This window comes from Sorex fumeus, unplaced genomic scaffold (assembly GCF_029834395.1).
Source record: "Sorex fumeus unplaced genomic scaffold, SorFum_2.1 ptg000124l, whole genome shotgun sequence".
Classification (NCBI taxonomy): domain Eukaryota; kingdom Metazoa; phylum Chordata; class Mammalia; order Eulipotyphla; family Soricidae; genus Sorex; species Sorex fumeus.
Window position 1 is genome coordinate 1,947,147 of NW_026606181.1, and position 17,987 is coordinate 1,965,133.

Genomic DNA, 17,987 nt, shown 5'->3' on the forward strand with positions numbered 1-17,987 from the left:
ACATGTGGGAGAATTTCCTGTAGAGATAACATTTGACCAGAATGACAGAGATAACTATGTTGAAATTTTGGTGAAGAACCTTCACAAGCCCCAAGCAAGATGTAAGCTTTGATTCAGGATAAACTGAAGATTGGCATGTCTGTAGCACAGAGAGAGAGAGAGACAGAAACAAAATCTTAAAGACAGCAGAGAACAGTTCACACTGGGCCAAAATAAGGTTTTCTAGAGACAATGGTGGTGTGTGGCCAGGAAAGGAGAGAGAGAAACCTTGTAAGCCAGACTATACTCCAGGTTACTATACCCCAGATAACTCAGGAAGTTATCTCTCTCTCTCCTCCGTATTATTCCTGATGCCTGCCATTCAGCCACTCCATCAGTGACAGAGTCAAACAAACACCGCACCAGATTTGATGATAAATGACAAAAACACAAAATAAATGCTGCTAGTCCTGCACATATAAATATACCATCAATATATCTGTAATATCTGTACCTATATAAATATGTGCATATATACACACATATCTATATCTATATATATGAAGTGATTAAAAGTATCATGATTTTCTAATCACTGTCACTGTTCTCCCCTTGTTCATCGATTTGCTCGAGCGGACCCAGTAACGTCTCCATTGGAGACTTTGTTGTGTTTGGCATATGGAATACATCACGGGTAGCTTGCCAGGCTCTTCCGTGCGGGCAAGATACTCTTGGTAGCTTGCCGGGCTCTATATTGAAGATTAAATACGGGCACTTATAAAACCAGTTTACATAGCCTATAGACTAGATTCAATATACATGTTGTAACTTCATGATAAAGTTATCAACACAAAGTCATTCCAATATATACTATACAACATTAAAATACCCACTTATATTGTGCTTTTCTACATAATTTCATGTGCAATTATTCCATTTAATATTTGAAATAAGTGCAAGAGAGGTTGATTATAATAACCTTTTCCATTAGGAAGAGTAAGATCAAACTCTAATTATTGAAATGGCCTGTCTATAGTCAAGAAATACGTCAGCAACCTAGAGGTCTAGTCTTTTCTCTAACATCTATTATCACCAAATATTGGGTTTAAGCAAAACACTGCAATCACTTACTCTAAAGCAAGAAGGTGTTGAACTCAGAGGTGAAAGGAAGAGAAGATAGCAATGCAGGTGTTGTTGTATGCATATGAATTAGGAAATTACTCATTATTTATGTATAATTGCTATCCAATTATTCTATAACCTGTTTAACACAATTATTTTAATTAATCATGTACTTTAAGTGGGTATATTTTGATGCCTCTACGTTATATGACCATTCTCAAAAGCATTATTGATATTTTTTCATTTCTTCTGAATCTACTGATTAGTTTAAAAATTAAAGTTTTTTTTTAAAAAATTCCTAATAATCTCAGCTCACTCTTTGTCTCTTCCTTTCATTTTCTCTCCTTACCCTCCTCCCCTCTCACCATCCATCCCTAACCCCTGCCAAAACCTTCTACTCAGGCACTTCAGAAAAGTTTACTCAGCATTCTCTTCTAATTATATTATTCCCAGCTCGAATCCTAATGCCAAGATTTCTATTTGAATGACCTCTTCCTTGAATGCGAAATTGCCAACCTTTAGAAAAGTTTCATTCACTTAACCTTTCTCTATTAGAAAATCAGCAGAGAATTCTATTCACTCTGCAATTCTGAATTCAGTTTCTTACGAAAAAAAAAAAAAACATTTTTGGTTATGCTCATTGTAATATTTTGTTTTTCTGTTTTTTTATGATGTCCACGGTTCTCTGAGTCAATTAATGGTAGTAACTGTATATTACATTTTAAAATAACACTGGGAAAATTATCACATGAACATATTTGATATTTTCAAATATTAAAAATATGTTATTAAAATACTATTTAATCTCTTCCCTCCCTATTATACATGGAAATGCATTCTGTTCATTCAAATTTGTCAACAATGTGTCAACCACAAAGTGATTAAAATATAAAAGAATATAATTTTAATTGTGTATTTGCATTTATCTGTTAATTTTTCTAATCTTCATGGCGTGAACTGTTTCATGGAATGTAATATACTGAAGACAAATACTATTGTCAAACCATTATAATGTGACAGCATTCTCGGTACAATAATATTATTGTACTATTTTATTTTACCTTCACATTAACTCTACAGATAATTAGTTTGCAATGTGAGTTTCCTTCAAAAATGTCAGTGAAGATTAAAGGCACATTTGAAAAAAACAGAAACTGATGAAAAAAAAATCTTTCTAAAATGAGAAAATCACTTACGGGAACCAGGAATTTTTTGATTTCTTCCAGTGCATGACTCATGCGTGAGTAAGCTTCCCCAGGTGGGGCAAACACTTCAATTAATACATGAAGCTCATCACTCAAGTGGGCATATTTCGCTTCCCCACTCTTCCTTAGTTCTTCTTCCTGTGAAAGAAGGTATTTTTAGAAATACAAATTCACTCATTTTGCATTGATTTAACTTTTACTGAAAATTTGACAAAAGGGTATAATCTAAGCAAATTTTCCCTAAGTAGAAACCCTTTGAGAAATAAAAATCTGGTACATGCCATTTATAGATTTAAAAATCATTTTGAGAGTCTGATTGATTGGGGGAAAAAAAGTCTGGAATAAATCTCAGCTACACCGATTTTAATCAGCTAAATGAAGATGATACTCCCCTGAAAATACAGAAAAGAACAGAAACGCCATGGACTCTTTTACAAAACACCACTATGTCATGTCACTGAAGTGATTTTGTGTGTGTGTGTGTGTGTCCGATGAGTACTATTTTGCAGAGAACTCAAAGAAAGTGGGCTTAAGAAAATACAAAGAAAATACAAAGAAAATACGTTGTTTAAGAAAATACAAAGTTTTTAAATAGTGGTAAAAAAAATGAGCAAAATACATACAAGTCGATCATACATACAAAATGCATACAAAAGTACATACAACTTTTCTCCTACCCAATCTTCTCACTGGCTCAGGTTTTACCAAACCATAAGCTTACATTTGCAGTTTAACTATGGTAAATAAGAATATAATAAAAATATGCCGGTTAAGAATTAATTATAGTACCATTGATTCTGCATGAGTTGCATATGCCCTGTTTAATCAACAACATATTTTTATTGAATCTGACTTTTATAGAACAGCGCCTCTGTGATTATTAAAAACGGATTAATTCCACACAGGTGCAGAGCAAATCAGCATATGATACATATACTTTGTTAATTTCTGACAAATATTTTACACATATCATTTCTAACTTCTAAATGACTTTGAGCATTCTTCGTGTACTTCAGTTTAAAAAAGAAACTTAAACAACTAAGCATTTTCAACACAGTTGGGATCCAAGTACAAGTCCTACAGGCAAAACAAGATGCATTTTATAAGAGTTAAGGAGGAAACCAGTTATGTTTTAACTTTTCTAACTGCCTCTCCAATAAAACACCAGTTGTGTTTTGATGGAGCTTCTTTTCTTTTCTCTTCTTTTTTTTTGGGCTAAATTTCAAATTTAAATTTCAAATTTGGCTAAATCCCAAACAAACAAGTAATTTTTAGGTTTATGTGGCCTAAATGGAAAAATGGCATGAAGAGATCTTAACTAAATAATCAAAAGCAAATTTTTTATCAATTTCATATTATGGCCACCGTATTACTAATTTAAAAGGGTTTATCTGATTCTTATCTTTCATGGCTGAAAGAACCATAAATTAATCCAGCATTCCTGCTCTCCTGCTTACTCATACCTCTCTACAAGCAATTTCCGTCAACCTGTGTATATTATCTCACTAGCCTAAGCACACTTTCAAACTCCAAGAACTTAAGCTTGGAGTTTGAAAGAGGGTTTTATCTAGTGCCCAGCTTCTCAATCAGAGAGGAGAAGTAAAATCCAACCAATTTAATTAACTTACACACATACATGGGCTGCAGTAAATATGTATTTCACCTGTGACCTCCTGCTAGGGCATAAAGAGTCGTTGATTCAGGGTCCATCTTCATTTATATACTGCCATGGGTTAGTTAAAGATTTTCTAATACTTATCTTTCCCAACATTTCCCTAGCTGATTTCCAGCTGAATATCAATGTTTACTTGCTTTCCAAATTTTTTAAGACCTGTGTACTAAAAGTTAAACATTTAAACACAAAACCGTAACACTGATACTTTATACATAGAGGAACCAGAGAGACAGTACAGCAGGTAAGGTACTTGCCTTGCATATGTCTGACCCAGTTTTAGTCCCCACCACCACATACGGCCCCTGAACCCCACCAGGGAGTGTTACCTGACTACAAACCTAGGAAGCCCTAACCACTGCTGGGTGTGGCTTCAAATCATGCCCCACCTAAGTATACAAAATGAATGTGAATATATCTGCAATTTGGCCCACAGACTGAAACAAATATGCTCTATTAAGGGTAATTCTTTCTCCCCTGCACAGTTTGTCTAACAATTGGAGGCAGGGTGGTAAGGTTCTTCAGTATTGATTCAACTAGGGGGTTAGATATTCAGGTAAGGTCTCACTGAAGATTTCATTGTAGTTCAGATAAACGGTGATCAATTCCCTCAAACTGCATATAGAAAGAGGTTTTCCTCTTATGCTCCAATCCGCAGACAATCATTTCCTCCCTGGATTTGCCACTTACAATTTGAATATCCTAAAATATTCCTACTTTCAAGATAACTTACATATGAAATTGAGTTCACATAAACTGTCAGAGGGACAGTTAAAAAAAGAAGTCACATTGACAATTTCATTACAGTTAACTGAAAAGCATCATTTGACGAGTCACAAGTCCCTCCCTAACATAACACAACTTAACCTTTCCTCTCAAAACCCTACCTCAGGCCTACACTTTTTCTATTTCTTTTCTCTGCTACCTGAAATTTTCTAAAGACTTTGAAATCACTTTATTATCTTTTAAACACAGAAATTCAGTTATAGAGTTCTAATACAAAAACATTTATTCCCATCCCATTGTGGAGTTCAATAAAATAAGGGAGACATCAGATAATTGATCTTCTTATCCTAAAAGACAGAATGGTGACCATTGTTTATCTGAAAAGAACACACACGCACAATCAAACCAAAGACAGTGTTATATCTAGTAAAATGAAGTCTTCTATTTGCCAAAAAAAGTAGTTTTTTTGAAAAAATTCAGAGTATGTGATTGCTTATAATGTGATATAATTCATGTTTCTCTTTCTACTCTGAATATTATTGAAATTTGTCCATCTAAAGTTTCCTGAAAACACATGCTATGAGTACATAGAACACCTAAGAAACTGAGTTGATGACTTAGTCATTATCTTTGGGCACTGAAATTTTCATCTTGCAGTATTAAAAATAGATGATGTAATAATATTTATTATTTGTGGTTCTTAGTAACTAATTAGAGGAGATATAGCCTTCATTTTCACCAATTTAAGTACCTCACCAGGTTCACTAAATATTACTATACCATGAAACACCTAAGCAAATGTTCAAGTGAAACTCATACTATGAGCTTCACTTATTTTATTTTATTTTTTTTGCTTTTTGGGTCACACCCGGCAATGCACAGGGGTTACTCCTGGCTCTGTGCTCAGGAATCACCCCTGGCGGTGCTCAGGGGACCATATGTGATGCTGGGAATCGAACCCGGGTTGGCCGCATGCAAGGCAAATGCCCTTTCCGCTGTGCTATTGCTCCAGTCCGCTTCACTTATTTTTTAACCAGGATTCTGAGAAATTTCTTTCCAAACTTGATTATAGCTGTTTTCTTTATTTTTCATGGCATTACATTTATTACTCACCTTTCACTATTTATTATAGGTTTATGATATTACAAAGGTATGCATCACATCACTCACCACTAATATTTAGACACCATAAACCCCTTCCTGACTGATCAATTCTAACCACATTTATAACTGCAATTTCTAATCAGCCTAATCCTCTTTTTATCTCTCCTCTATACCTACAACTTTGCTATCAGAGTCTGAATAGTGTCATGTGTGTGTGTGTGTGTGTGTCTGTAGTGTGTGAATGTTAATAGTTCATTTGCTCTGTTTATATTTCACATGTAAGTGAAGCCATCTGCTCTCTTTCCCTTTCTGACATAGTTTGATGAGTATAATCACACCAAGTATCATCAATGTTATCATAAAGGGACAATTTACTCTTATATACACGAGTAGTACATAATTTTTATATAGTTGACCAGTTTAAACTGTGAATTTACACTGTTTCTTTATCCAGTCATATGTTACTGAACATTTAGAATGTTTTTTTTTTAATCCTTAGCAATTGTCAACAAAGAGGTAATGAATATCAGGTACAAATATCTTTTCAAATTAGTACTTTTATATTCTTCAGAAAAATACCTAGGAGTATAATCTTATCTGCTGTTATTTCTATTTTTAATTATCTTTTGTAGATATACATAGTATTTTCTAAAGAAACTGTACCAATTTAAATTTTTTTCTTATGTCTACATTTTATGTTTTAAAATTTTGGACTTGCATAATTAATAGATGGCATCAGAAAATTTTTTCATGCGCTTGAGGGCCATGAGCATTCCTTTGAGAAATATCAATTCAGACCTCCCATACTTAAATATTAGGTAGTTATCTGGTGTGAGAGAGACAGTCAGCAGGCAGGGTCACTGTCTCACACACAGACGACCTGGTACGCCTTCTGAGCTCCTGGTACCACATATGAGCCCCTCTAGGAAATATCTCTGAATGTAGACCCAAAAGTAAGCCCTGAGCACCACCAGGTGTGGTCCAAAATAGAAAAAAAAAATTAAGAAAAAACAGGTATCTTGTTTTAGGTGACTTATTTCTGTGAGTTATTTACTTCATTGGATACAACTCATGACTTTCAAAAAATTTCTGGAGCAAAAACATGTAGGTTAAGATATTTTATAATATTTTATATGTAGGTTCTGCAGTAAACATCTTTATTTTTCCACAAAGTATTTTCCTAGATCTATTACAACAGTACCATTATATTTCATGATTTAACTTCATACATGCATCACCATCCTAGATATTCAGTCATCATTCTAACTATTATTCATATTGCAGTAGCATGTAACAGGGAACATCCAAAAGAATCCATGAATTTATAGTAAGTAAAAATATTCTGCATTAGGGTAAATAAAACAATAGGAAATTCTAATTCAAGAAACAATTTTGATGCTTCTCATGAAAATATACTAGGAGAAAAAATAATTTGATTTAGTATTTTGCCTAGCACTGACTTAATTTCAGACACAAACCTTTGAGAAAGTCTATACATTAGCCAAAGGATTAGTATAATCTAGAATAACTAAACAACAAATATCTTTTAAAACAAAAATATTATATATGTTTTTATATATTTTCGAGTAGAGAATTTGCCTTGCATATGGACAACCCAGGTTTGATTCTTCCACCCCTCTCAGAGAGCCTGGCAAGCTACTGAGGGTATCTCACCTGCAGGACAGAGTCTGGCAAGCTCCCCATGGCATAACTGATATGCCAAAGACAGCAACAACAAGTCTCACAATGGAGACATTACTGGTGCCCGCTTCAGCAAATCCATGAACAAAGGGGACAGTGCTGACAGTGTTGATATACCTTATATATTTTTATATTACTAAGAGCAGAAGAAAAATTATATATAAATAACCTGGTCTGACCCAAGCCATCAGAAAGCAACTTGTGAACCGCTGAGATACATAAACACAAAAAAACATGATACCAGGAAATCCAAAGTCAAAATCTAGAGGTCATTGTACAGTATGTGGGAATAAGATGATTCAGTCAAACTGTGTACTCTGCTGGCTACATCTGACACTCCATATCACCACTGGCATATGCTATCCTCTTACCAAGCCAAGAAATAGCAAGGTGGGCTTTACTGATACACCCTAAACACTATTTCTGACAACAGTCCTTCCATCTAGTCTAGTTTATGACTTGTTATGTTATGATATGCTGGGATTTTTCAGTAGCATAAGTGTTTTTCAGGACGAGCAAATACTGTCTGAATAATGAAGTTCTACACATTGCACTCAGGAGTCAAATTTAAAAAGCTTAGAAGAATCTAGAGAGTATCCTAATATTTGAGACATATAGTAATTAATATTTTAGGAATAAATCCCACCATTGTAGGGCTAAATTACTATTTTGTATTACATTGTGGGTGGGCCGGAGCGATAGCACAGCAGATAGGGCATTTGCCTTGCACTTGGCCAGGTCGGCTGGCCCGAGTTCAATTCCTTCGCCCCTCTCGGAGAGCCCGGCACGCTACCGAGAGTATCTCGCCCACACGGGAAAGCCTGGCAAGCTCTCCGTGATGTATTCATTATGGCAAACACAGTAACAACAAGTCTCAAAATGGAGACGTTACTGGGCCTGCTCGAGCAAAATTGATGAACAATGCAAGGACAGTGACAGTGACATTTGGATACTGGAATGCATACATCAAAAATTCTAAGAACAATTAACAAGCACTTTTGGTTTGGGGGCCGCAACCCGTGGTGATTGGGACTTATTCATGGATCTGCACTCAGGAATTATCTTGATAAATTTGGGGAAACTATATAAAGCTAGAGACTGAATCCAAGTCAGCAGCATGCAAGGGAAACACTTTACCCAGTCAACTATCTCTTTGTACTTCACTGGACACTTACAGAATTCTGGGTCCAGGAAAATGTCATAGATTAGAACATAAAGATGTTCCAAGTAAAACTGTTCTTCTAGCAATGAATCTAATAACTATAAATGCCCGTTGAAACTTTGTGCTCGCAATCTTCAGCTTCTTCATAAGAAGCAGAGGCAGGGAATGTAGTAAATTTCAAACAGTACAAATAATAAAACCACATGGCTTCCAGAAATGTATCTTCAACTCTCATACGGCCAAATGAGCGCTCTCCACTATCCTAATCAAGGTCAACTGAGACCTGTTTGCACATGAAGATGCAAGATTCAGAACATATTATACAAAAATTAAAAACTCAAATGGCAATTATTTATGCTAATCGTTGAACAGCGACAGTGAGGCTGCTACTGCATATTTTATAGGTAAAATATGAGTATGTGGCAGGACACTGAAAAAAGCAGTTTAGTGAAAAGAAAAATATTGTAGAGATAGGAATATCTAGATTAATTAAATTCCTGTGACACGAGGTATTTTATTGCTACTATCAATATTTGATAATACGAATATAGTATTTGAAGAAAGTATTTTTTTATTTTTAGTGTCTTATTCTAAAATTAATGAAACTATACCTTTATTATAAAACCTAAACAAGGTTACACATACAAATTGGCGGTATAGTGGCAGGAATAGTATAAACACTACGTTTTTTTCTCTAGGAGGAGCTAAGTAATTTGGTTACAAGTTATTCAGATTACAAGATATTTGGTATTAGTCTGTTAAAGTCACATTTATATTAATGGGGTATATTATGAATGCTGAATTCATTTGGATGAATGTAATTACAAAATTTCCAAATGAACAGTTGCTGTAAAGTAACGAATCACATCATATTGTGCTAGTTAGCTTATTAAGTTAATTTAAATGTATAACTTTACTCTGAGAACATAAAGTATATTTAAAAATCACCCAGAGAACCATGTGCAATTTCTTAAGTTTTAATTTTCAAACGAACTATAAATGAAATACATGCAGTATTTTAGATGGATACTATTACATTTAAGAGCATGTATCATGATGATTAAGTCTCGGATATGCTTATGATGCCCAGAATTATAATTCCAACTTTTCCATTTTGCTCTCTTTGGCTTTGAATTCTGGTTTTTGAATATTACTCCACAGTGCTCAGGGTTACTACAGGTGTGGCTTAAAGGACCATGTGTGTGTGCAAAGAATCAAATCCCAGCTAACTGAATGAAAGGTATGTGCTTGCCAAACTTTCTTCCAACCCCTGCACTTTGCATTATACAAATTTGGACAAGTGACCTCACTATTTTAATTCATAACTCAACCCCCATATAACTATAATAGTGATAATGGCAATGATACAGTAAGCATTAATCAAAAATGACTGTTAGGAAAAAAATTGTGCTAAATATCTGACTAAAAACAAAACATTAAATTATATATGAATTATAATAATACATTCAAAGATTCCAATTATTTTCTTGGAGTAATTCTTCTAGTGACAGGAATAAATAAAATGATTTTAAAGTTGAAAACACATGATCCAGAGTGACTACAATGTTCATAGTTCACTTTCAACTTTAGCAATTATCATTATATATTATACTTGGAGTTATAATTTGCTAGAGTGCTTTTTTGCAGAATTTCTCTTCTTAATGTCTCTAGAAACTTTTAAGAAAATTTCTCTTGAGATATAAATAAGTATGTTCTGCAGTTTTCTAAATAAAACAATCCAACAGACAAATAGTTATTTATATTTGGCTCTAATGGTATTAGTCTACATCATTAATTGAAAAAGCATTTTAAACTCACATAAGTAAATTTTTTTATGCCAGTTGAAATTAGTTGTCTAAAAGTTATCTACCGAAAGGGTTTTCATTTAAGGGAATGTATGTGAATATATGGTGATTAATAATGTCTTGAGAGGCTTCATAGTGAAACAGTGGTCCTAGAGAACAACTCAAGTTTTATTGCTTTCACATAAAAATTCCTGCTTTCCTGAATTAAGTGTGTTATGAATTCATCAAAAAATTCATCAAAAAATTTAGGAGTATTAAATAATGTATTCTATATTGCATCATGAATGTATAATTCATACTATAAAAGGTGTTATCCAAATAAGTGAATATGAACACAATAAAATAATGATTTCATTATTTAAAGTAAAGAATCCAAATTGACCAAAGGATTATAGGCTTCTCTTCTTAATTAAAATATGATCAATATTAAAGGAATATGAGAGTATTTACATAATAGCAAGGGGTCCCAAGAATAAGATTCTGGAAGAGATGAATTAATTCCTAGAAAAAATTGACACTTAGAGAGATTTAGTCTTCACAAAGGATAGAAATGTGAAGGTAAGAACCTACTATGACTTCCAAAGTTGACAAAAACCAAGGACATAGGTATATTCATTGTGTTCTCATTTCAGAGAAAGGATAAACAGAAATAACATGAGTAGGAATCTCTCTGCTTTCCACTCTATGAAAGAATTTCATCATTATTTGGTTTTAACCACTTTATCCAGAAAATGAATAACAATAATAAAATTGTTATTAGTGACAGACATAAAAAGAATCTAGCAATAATAATAAAAACTATTAATACTGTCAGACATCCGAGTAGGCTTGGAGATATCAGACCCGGGTCCCACAAGCCTGGGTTCCTCTGCCGGTTCCTTCATTCGTGAGGCTCATCTGAACAAGTGGAGAGTGGACATAAGCATGACTGTGACTGGTTCAGGAGGTCTTCAGCTGCCGGGCTCTGCTTGATGCGGGGAAGGAAACTCAACCTGCCCCACTCCAAGGAGACTCGGCACTGTTCTCTTCCTGGAACTGGATTTTATAGTCTCTGGGTCTTGGCCATTGATGGGATAACACGGCACCGGGCGCAGTTGGTGAGTGTAATGGCTAGATACTGGAAGAAGGGGGATCTGGGTGGAGGAGGTCCAGTCCCGATCTGAGCAGGCTTGGAGATCTCAGCCCCGGGTCTCCTACCCCCATGCCTGGCTGTCCTCACCAGAGCTCCTTGGAGGGGAGCAGGTTGAGTTTCGCTCCCCGCACCAAGCAGAGCATCAGAATCTGAAGACCTCTGAAACTAGCCATAGCTATGCTTACGACCATTCTCCACACGTTCGGACGAGCCTCAAGTATGAAGGAACTGGCAGAGCAAACCAGGCACGCAGGACCTGAGGCTGAGATCTCCAAGCCTTTTAGGATCAGGACTGGGCCTCCTCCACCAAGATCCCCCATCTTCCAGTAGGTATATGTTACACCCACCATCTGCCCCTGATGCCGTATTATCCCATCAATGGCCAAGACCCAGAGACTATAAAACCCAGCTTCCAGAAGCTTATTATCTTATTATCTAGTTCTTACTCTTGGAGAACTTGGCAGGCTACCAAAAGTATCTTGCCCGCACGACTGAGTCTGGAAAACTCCCTATGGTGTATTCGATATGCCAAAACCCAGTAATAATGATGGGTCTCATTCCCCTGACTCTGAAAGAGCCTCAGATGTGGCACTTTCTAAAATCTCAGGGCTAGGAAAAAGAATACATTACTGGTGCCTGTTCAAGGAAATCAAAGAACAACAGGATGACAGTGATACAGTGATACAGTGATATAGTGTCAAACATAAAAGGAATCAGGCAGACCATCATAGCATATGACATTTGAATATATGTCAATTGAATTGCAGAAAGAGAGAAGTGAATAACTGTAGTCAAACTGCAGGAGGTATTTTAAGATCAAATTCAGGCACAAATATTTCTGGTTTTAAAAAACATGATTTTGAACATACGAAGACACGGTGGTCATGGTGGTCCTCCTGTTATTCATCGATTTGCTCGAGCGGGCCCAGTAACATCTCTATCATGAGACTTGTTGTTACTGTGTTTGGCATATTGAATACTTCACAGGTAGCTTGCCAGGCTTTGCTGTGTGGGCGAGATACTCTCCATAGCTTGGCAGGCATTCCAAGAGGGGCAAAGGAATTGAAGTGGGCTTGGCCGGGCCAGCTGCATGCAAGGCAAACACCATACCACTGTGCTATTGCTCCAGCCCATAGGAAGACAAATAAACAAAAAAAATAAGTTTTTAATTATGTATTATGAAAAAGGACTTTTTCAACACTTTTTTTCTGATTATTTCTTTTAGAATCACTTAATCACTTAACTTCCCATTAGTCGTCGATTTGCTCGAGCGGGCGCCAGTAACGTCTCCATTTGTCGCGTGCTAGTGTAGCCCAATGGCATCTGTTCGCTCCGGGAACATGAAGGGCCTCAAACCGATCGTTCATGATCTTGACGAAGAAGTCTGACCATCTCGTAGGTGGGCGGCCACACGGTCTTTTGACATCCCGTGGAATCCAGTCAGTAACAGCTCTAGTCCAGCAGTCGTCTTTAAATCTCATTACGTGACCAGCCCATATGATTTTCGACACCTTGGCAAATGAGACAGCGTCCCTGATTCTTGATCGTCGACGGATGTCAGAACTCTTTTAGAATATTTATAATTATTAGACTGCTCTCTGGGCTTGAGTGATAGCACAGCAGGTAGGGCGTTTGCGTTGCACGCAGCCAACATGGACAACCCAAGTTCAATTCCTCTACCCCTCTCTGAGAGTCTGGCAAGCTACAGAGAGTATCTTGCCCGCACAGCAAAGCCTGGCAAGCTACCCATGACATATTCGATATGCCAAACACAGTAACAGCAATTCTCACAATTTGTTGTGAGATGTTACTGGTGCCCACTCGAGCAAATCGATGAACAATGGGAGGACAGTGCTACAGTGCTACAGACTGTTCTCTATGAAATGTGTAAATCAGTTGAAAAGCAGAAATATTTTTGTTAATTGTATGATTTAGGAATACTAATCTTAAGAACTGAGAATAATATTGCAATGTAAGCATCATAATAGACAGTACCCCTAGATCCCATTTGCTGTGGGATGAATGAAGACAGACTTTTTAAATTTTTTTTTATCGAATCACCATGAGATAGTTATAAAGTTTCCCCATGCCTCCACCAACACACATTTTCTACCACCAATGTCCCCACTCTCCCTCTGCCATCCCACACCTCCCTGTCTCTATGGCAGACAATATCCCCCATTTTCTCTCTCTCTCTCTCTCTCTCTCTCTCTCTCTCTCTCTCTCTCTCTCTCTCTCTCTCTCCTTTTAGGCATTATAGTCTGCAATACAGATACTGAGAGGCTATCATGTTTGGCCCTTTATCTACTTTCAGCACACATCTCCTATCTCAGATGATCCCTCCAGTCATCATTGTCTTAGTGATCCCTTCTCTATTCCAGCTGCCCTTCCTTCCCACTCATGAGGCAGGCTTCCAACTATGGAGCAATCCCCCTGGTCCTTGTGTCTACTGCCATTGGGTGTCAGTCTCATGTTTTGTTACTTTACACTCCACAAATGAGTGCAGTCCTTCTATGTCTGTCCCTCTCTTTCTGACTCATTTCACTTAGCATGACACTCTCGATAGCCATCTTCATATAAGCAAATTTCATGACTTAATCTTTTAAAACAGCTGCACAGTATTCCATTGTGTAAATGTACTAAAGTTTCTTTAACCAGTTGTCTGTTTTGGGGCACTCAGGTTGCTTCCAGTTTCTGGCTCTTGTGAATAGTGCTGCAATGAACATATAGGTGCAGATGTTATTTCTACTATGCTTTTTAGCACCCTTGGAATATATTTCTAGAAGTGCTATTGTGGGTCATATGGAAGTTCAATTTCTAGTTTTTGAAGGAATGCCCATATTTTCCAAAAAGGCTGGACCAGTTGGCATTCCCACCAACAGTGAAAGAGAGTCCCTTTTCCCCACATTGATGCCAGTTCTAGTTATTCTTGTTCTTTCTGATGTGTGCCAGTCTCTGTGGTGAAAAATGATATATTATTTTCGTTTTGATTTGCATGTCCCTGATGATTAGTATTGTAGAGCATCTTTTTCATGTGCCTTTTGTCCATTCTCATTTCTGAGGAAGGTTCTGTTCATTTCTTCACCCCATTTTTGATAAGTTGAAGGTTTTTTTTTCTGTATAATTCTATTTGTGTAGAGACAGACTTTGATAGGTGTTTTGTTTCAAGCTGCGAGTATCTTCTCTTATACTTTTGTAAGTTTATTCTTTCTTTAGATCAAGCCAACTCTCTAATATAGCTGGTCAGCCAAAATATAAGGTTAAGATTAGATCTGTGCAACAGTATGTGAAGACTTCTAATAAATAGTAATTGTTTACATTGAGAGCAAATATGAAAGGGTTTTAACTTCACTAAATAAAAAGTGTCAAATACACTGTCTTCCTGGTTTTGACCAGACTGTCTGTGATGTAATTCTCATTAAATAATAATAACATTTTCCTTCGTCCTACTTCTAGGGACAAGACTTCTAGGATGGGAAGATATTTTCCTTCTAAATACAATTCCCAACACCCAATAAAACAAATATTAAAAAATGTTATTTATACTCTGCATATTCACTATCCTTACTACCTTTGTGCAACCAGCAAATATTTTTTTGCCTGAGAAGAGTCAGTGACCAGAATGGACAGCCCTGCTAGCAAATAAAACAGAAGGAAATGCCAGGGAATTAGACCCTTCTCAGAAAACCTCCCAATTTTTGATTGTAGGGAACAGATTTAAAGTTTTAAGCTTTCTCAATCCCTACCTAGGTTAATTTGCACTTTTCACTTTTTCAGAGTTCATCAGACGAAGAAGTTAGATGCTTACATGTTTAAGTTATTTGGGAATACATTTTACATGTGTTTAAAGGTAAAGGTCAAAACCGTTGATCATCGATTTGCTCGAGCGGGCCCAGTAACGTCTCCATTGGAGACTTTGTTGTTACTGTGTCTGGCATATCGAATACATCACGGGGAGCTTGCCAGGCTCTGCCGTGCGGGCGAGATACTCTCGGTAGCTTGCCGGGCTCTCGGAGAGGGGCGGAGGAATCGAACTCGGGTCGGCCATGTTGGCTGCGTGCAAGGCAAACGCCCTACCGCTGTGCTATCACTACATGTGTTTATTTTCTTTAATTTCTCACTTATTAGTCAGACATCTTCTTCCCAATGAGAACTTCACATAATTAAATCTTGTCTAAGTGTTCTCTTTTAGGGAAACTCAAATCAAAACAATCTGGTGGATTAAATTCAAGAAAGGATGACTAAATTCAGAACTTTTGTCCTGAAAGAGTGAATTTAAAAGACATGAAGATATAAATATTATGGCTGGGTTAGAGAGTAGATGATAAAGACAGAAATATGTTAATAATAGAAATTTTACACACAACAATGCAATAAAGGAATTACTAAATTGAAATGATAAAATAATTCTAGAATGTCGATCATTAATGCTCACATGTGGATCATAAGGGCTCAACTAATTCCATGCTATATTAAAGAGAGAAAGGTACTAATTGAAATATATTTTAAAAATTGCTAAACTTGAAGTTAAATAAGAGACTGCAAATAAATACAAAACTTTAAGGTCGTCTAGAAACAATCTTAAAGGAGAAAAAAAGTCAGTAGATTATCCACCTATTAAACTTTGAATGTAGGAATCCAGTAGTATCATTACCAATAAATACTACACAGACCCTGTTTCGGGTCATTTAGATGTATGATCTTATGTTATTCTTCAAAAATGATACACAACATTGGATAACACTTTTCATGAACTGACAACTGTACAGCTAAAGATATCCCAGTCATGACTGCTTATGCTACAATAAAATAGTATTTTAATATTTATGAATAATTATAGTATTTATCAGGTTTATTCAAGGATTACATGCCTAAACTGTATAGAATGAAATATGTTGAAAAAATTATTACAGCAAAAAGGCAAAGACTGAGTCAGAGAGACAATACAGCAGGCAGCAGACCCAGGTTTGACCACTGTGTCACATACGGTCCCTTAAGCCCTGCCAGGTGTGATTTCTAAGCGAAAATTCAGGAGCAATGCCTGAGCAATTCTGGTTTGGTCAAAAACCAAAGCCAGAACTAAAAGGCAAGAAAGGCTCGAGAGTCTAATGACTAAGGATGCTCTGACAGGCGCTGCAGTGATAGTACAGTGGGCGGGGCATTTTGTCTTCCACGTAGCTGACCAGGGTTTGATTCCCATCATCCCATATGGTCCCCCAAGCACTGCCAGGAATAATTCCTGAGTGCAAATCCAGGAGTAACCCCTGTAAATCTCCAGGTGTGACTCCCCTCCCCCCAAAAAAAGAATGCCCATTACAGCAATAAGCAAAAAAAAAAAAGTTTGTCAAGATTGTGGCTGAGAATGTTTTATAAATAATTTTACTTTGGATGTTGATTCTCAGGGTATCTAGGTCTGTTTACTATTTTAAGAAGGGGCATCCTCAAGGGGGAAATGGCTTAATAAAGTCTGAGACAGCAGCTTTTGAATTTGGAAGAAGGCCTGCCTGGGAAGAAAACAGTGCTGGAAAGAAAGCTATGAACCAATTAAGAAGTGGAGAGGAGCAGCAGTATGAGGATCTCAGTCAAGCCATCGCTAACCTGAAAGATATTGCCAGAATTGCTCCTGAGCCCCACGATCTACCCAAAGGGCAAACTCACTGCCTTCCAATAACAGAAAGCAATACTAGCGGATCCCAGTTGGCAGGGAGCAACAGGTCAATGCCCAGTGCTGCAAGAAAATTTAGAAGTGGGTTATCAAGTTTTGAAGGGATAGCTTATGCAACCGAACCTGTTTGTGAAGGAGAGAACAAACTGCTATGCCAAAACATCTCTGAGTGAGGGTGCTGAAGAGAAGTGCTACTCATGCCTGGGAGAAAACAACCAAGGATCTTAGAAGCTGCTGGAGAAGTTTCTGCAGAATCGTAGAGATGGTGCCGACTGGGAGTGCAATTGCAACAGACAGATCGATTCTGTCCTTGAAGAAGTGTTAGAGGGAGCTCGCCTTTGAACAAGTGCATTTCTCTGTACATCAAGCCAGCAGGATGTGAAGCACAGACCATTCTGGCCTACAAAGTAGGCTGACCACAGGTTCAGTGTGAGTTGCATCCAAAAAGGGCATCCGGATTTACAAGATAGATTCAAAGTGAATAAATGCCACTTACAGAAAAAAATATGTATCGCCACCACTCTTAGCTTCAAGGAAACAAATCTAACTCCTATAAGATGCTGCTTATAAGCCACTGCTAAAATTTTATTCACCTAAAATTCAACCATTTTAATAAGACATTCAGGGTCTTTGAAACCTGATTTCTCTCAACAATTTCATCTGAGACCATCACCTTTGAATAACTCTTCCACAATCTAAAGAAAATCCTCAAGC

At 36.7% G+C, this 17,987-nt stretch overlaps 1 protein-coding gene across 2 annotated transcripts in view; it reads right to left on the reverse strand.

Annotated features, from left to right (window-relative positions):
- The window catches only part of KHDRBS2 (KH RNA binding domain containing, signal transduction associated 2), a 535,359-nt gene that overhangs the window by 270,636 nt on the left and 246,736 nt on the right, over positions 1 to 17,987 (reverse strand). For both annotated transcript variants that reach the window (XR_008795493.1, XM_056137375.1), the window contains exon 4: positions 2,298 to 2,444. Coding sequence is in view for 1 of the 2 variants with exons in the window: in XM_056137375.1 (XP_055993350.1) it covers positions 2,298 to 2,444 (147 nt within the window). In the remaining variant the exon portion in view is untranslated. The remainder of the gene's footprint in view (positions 1 to 2,297; positions 2,445 to 17,987) is intronic.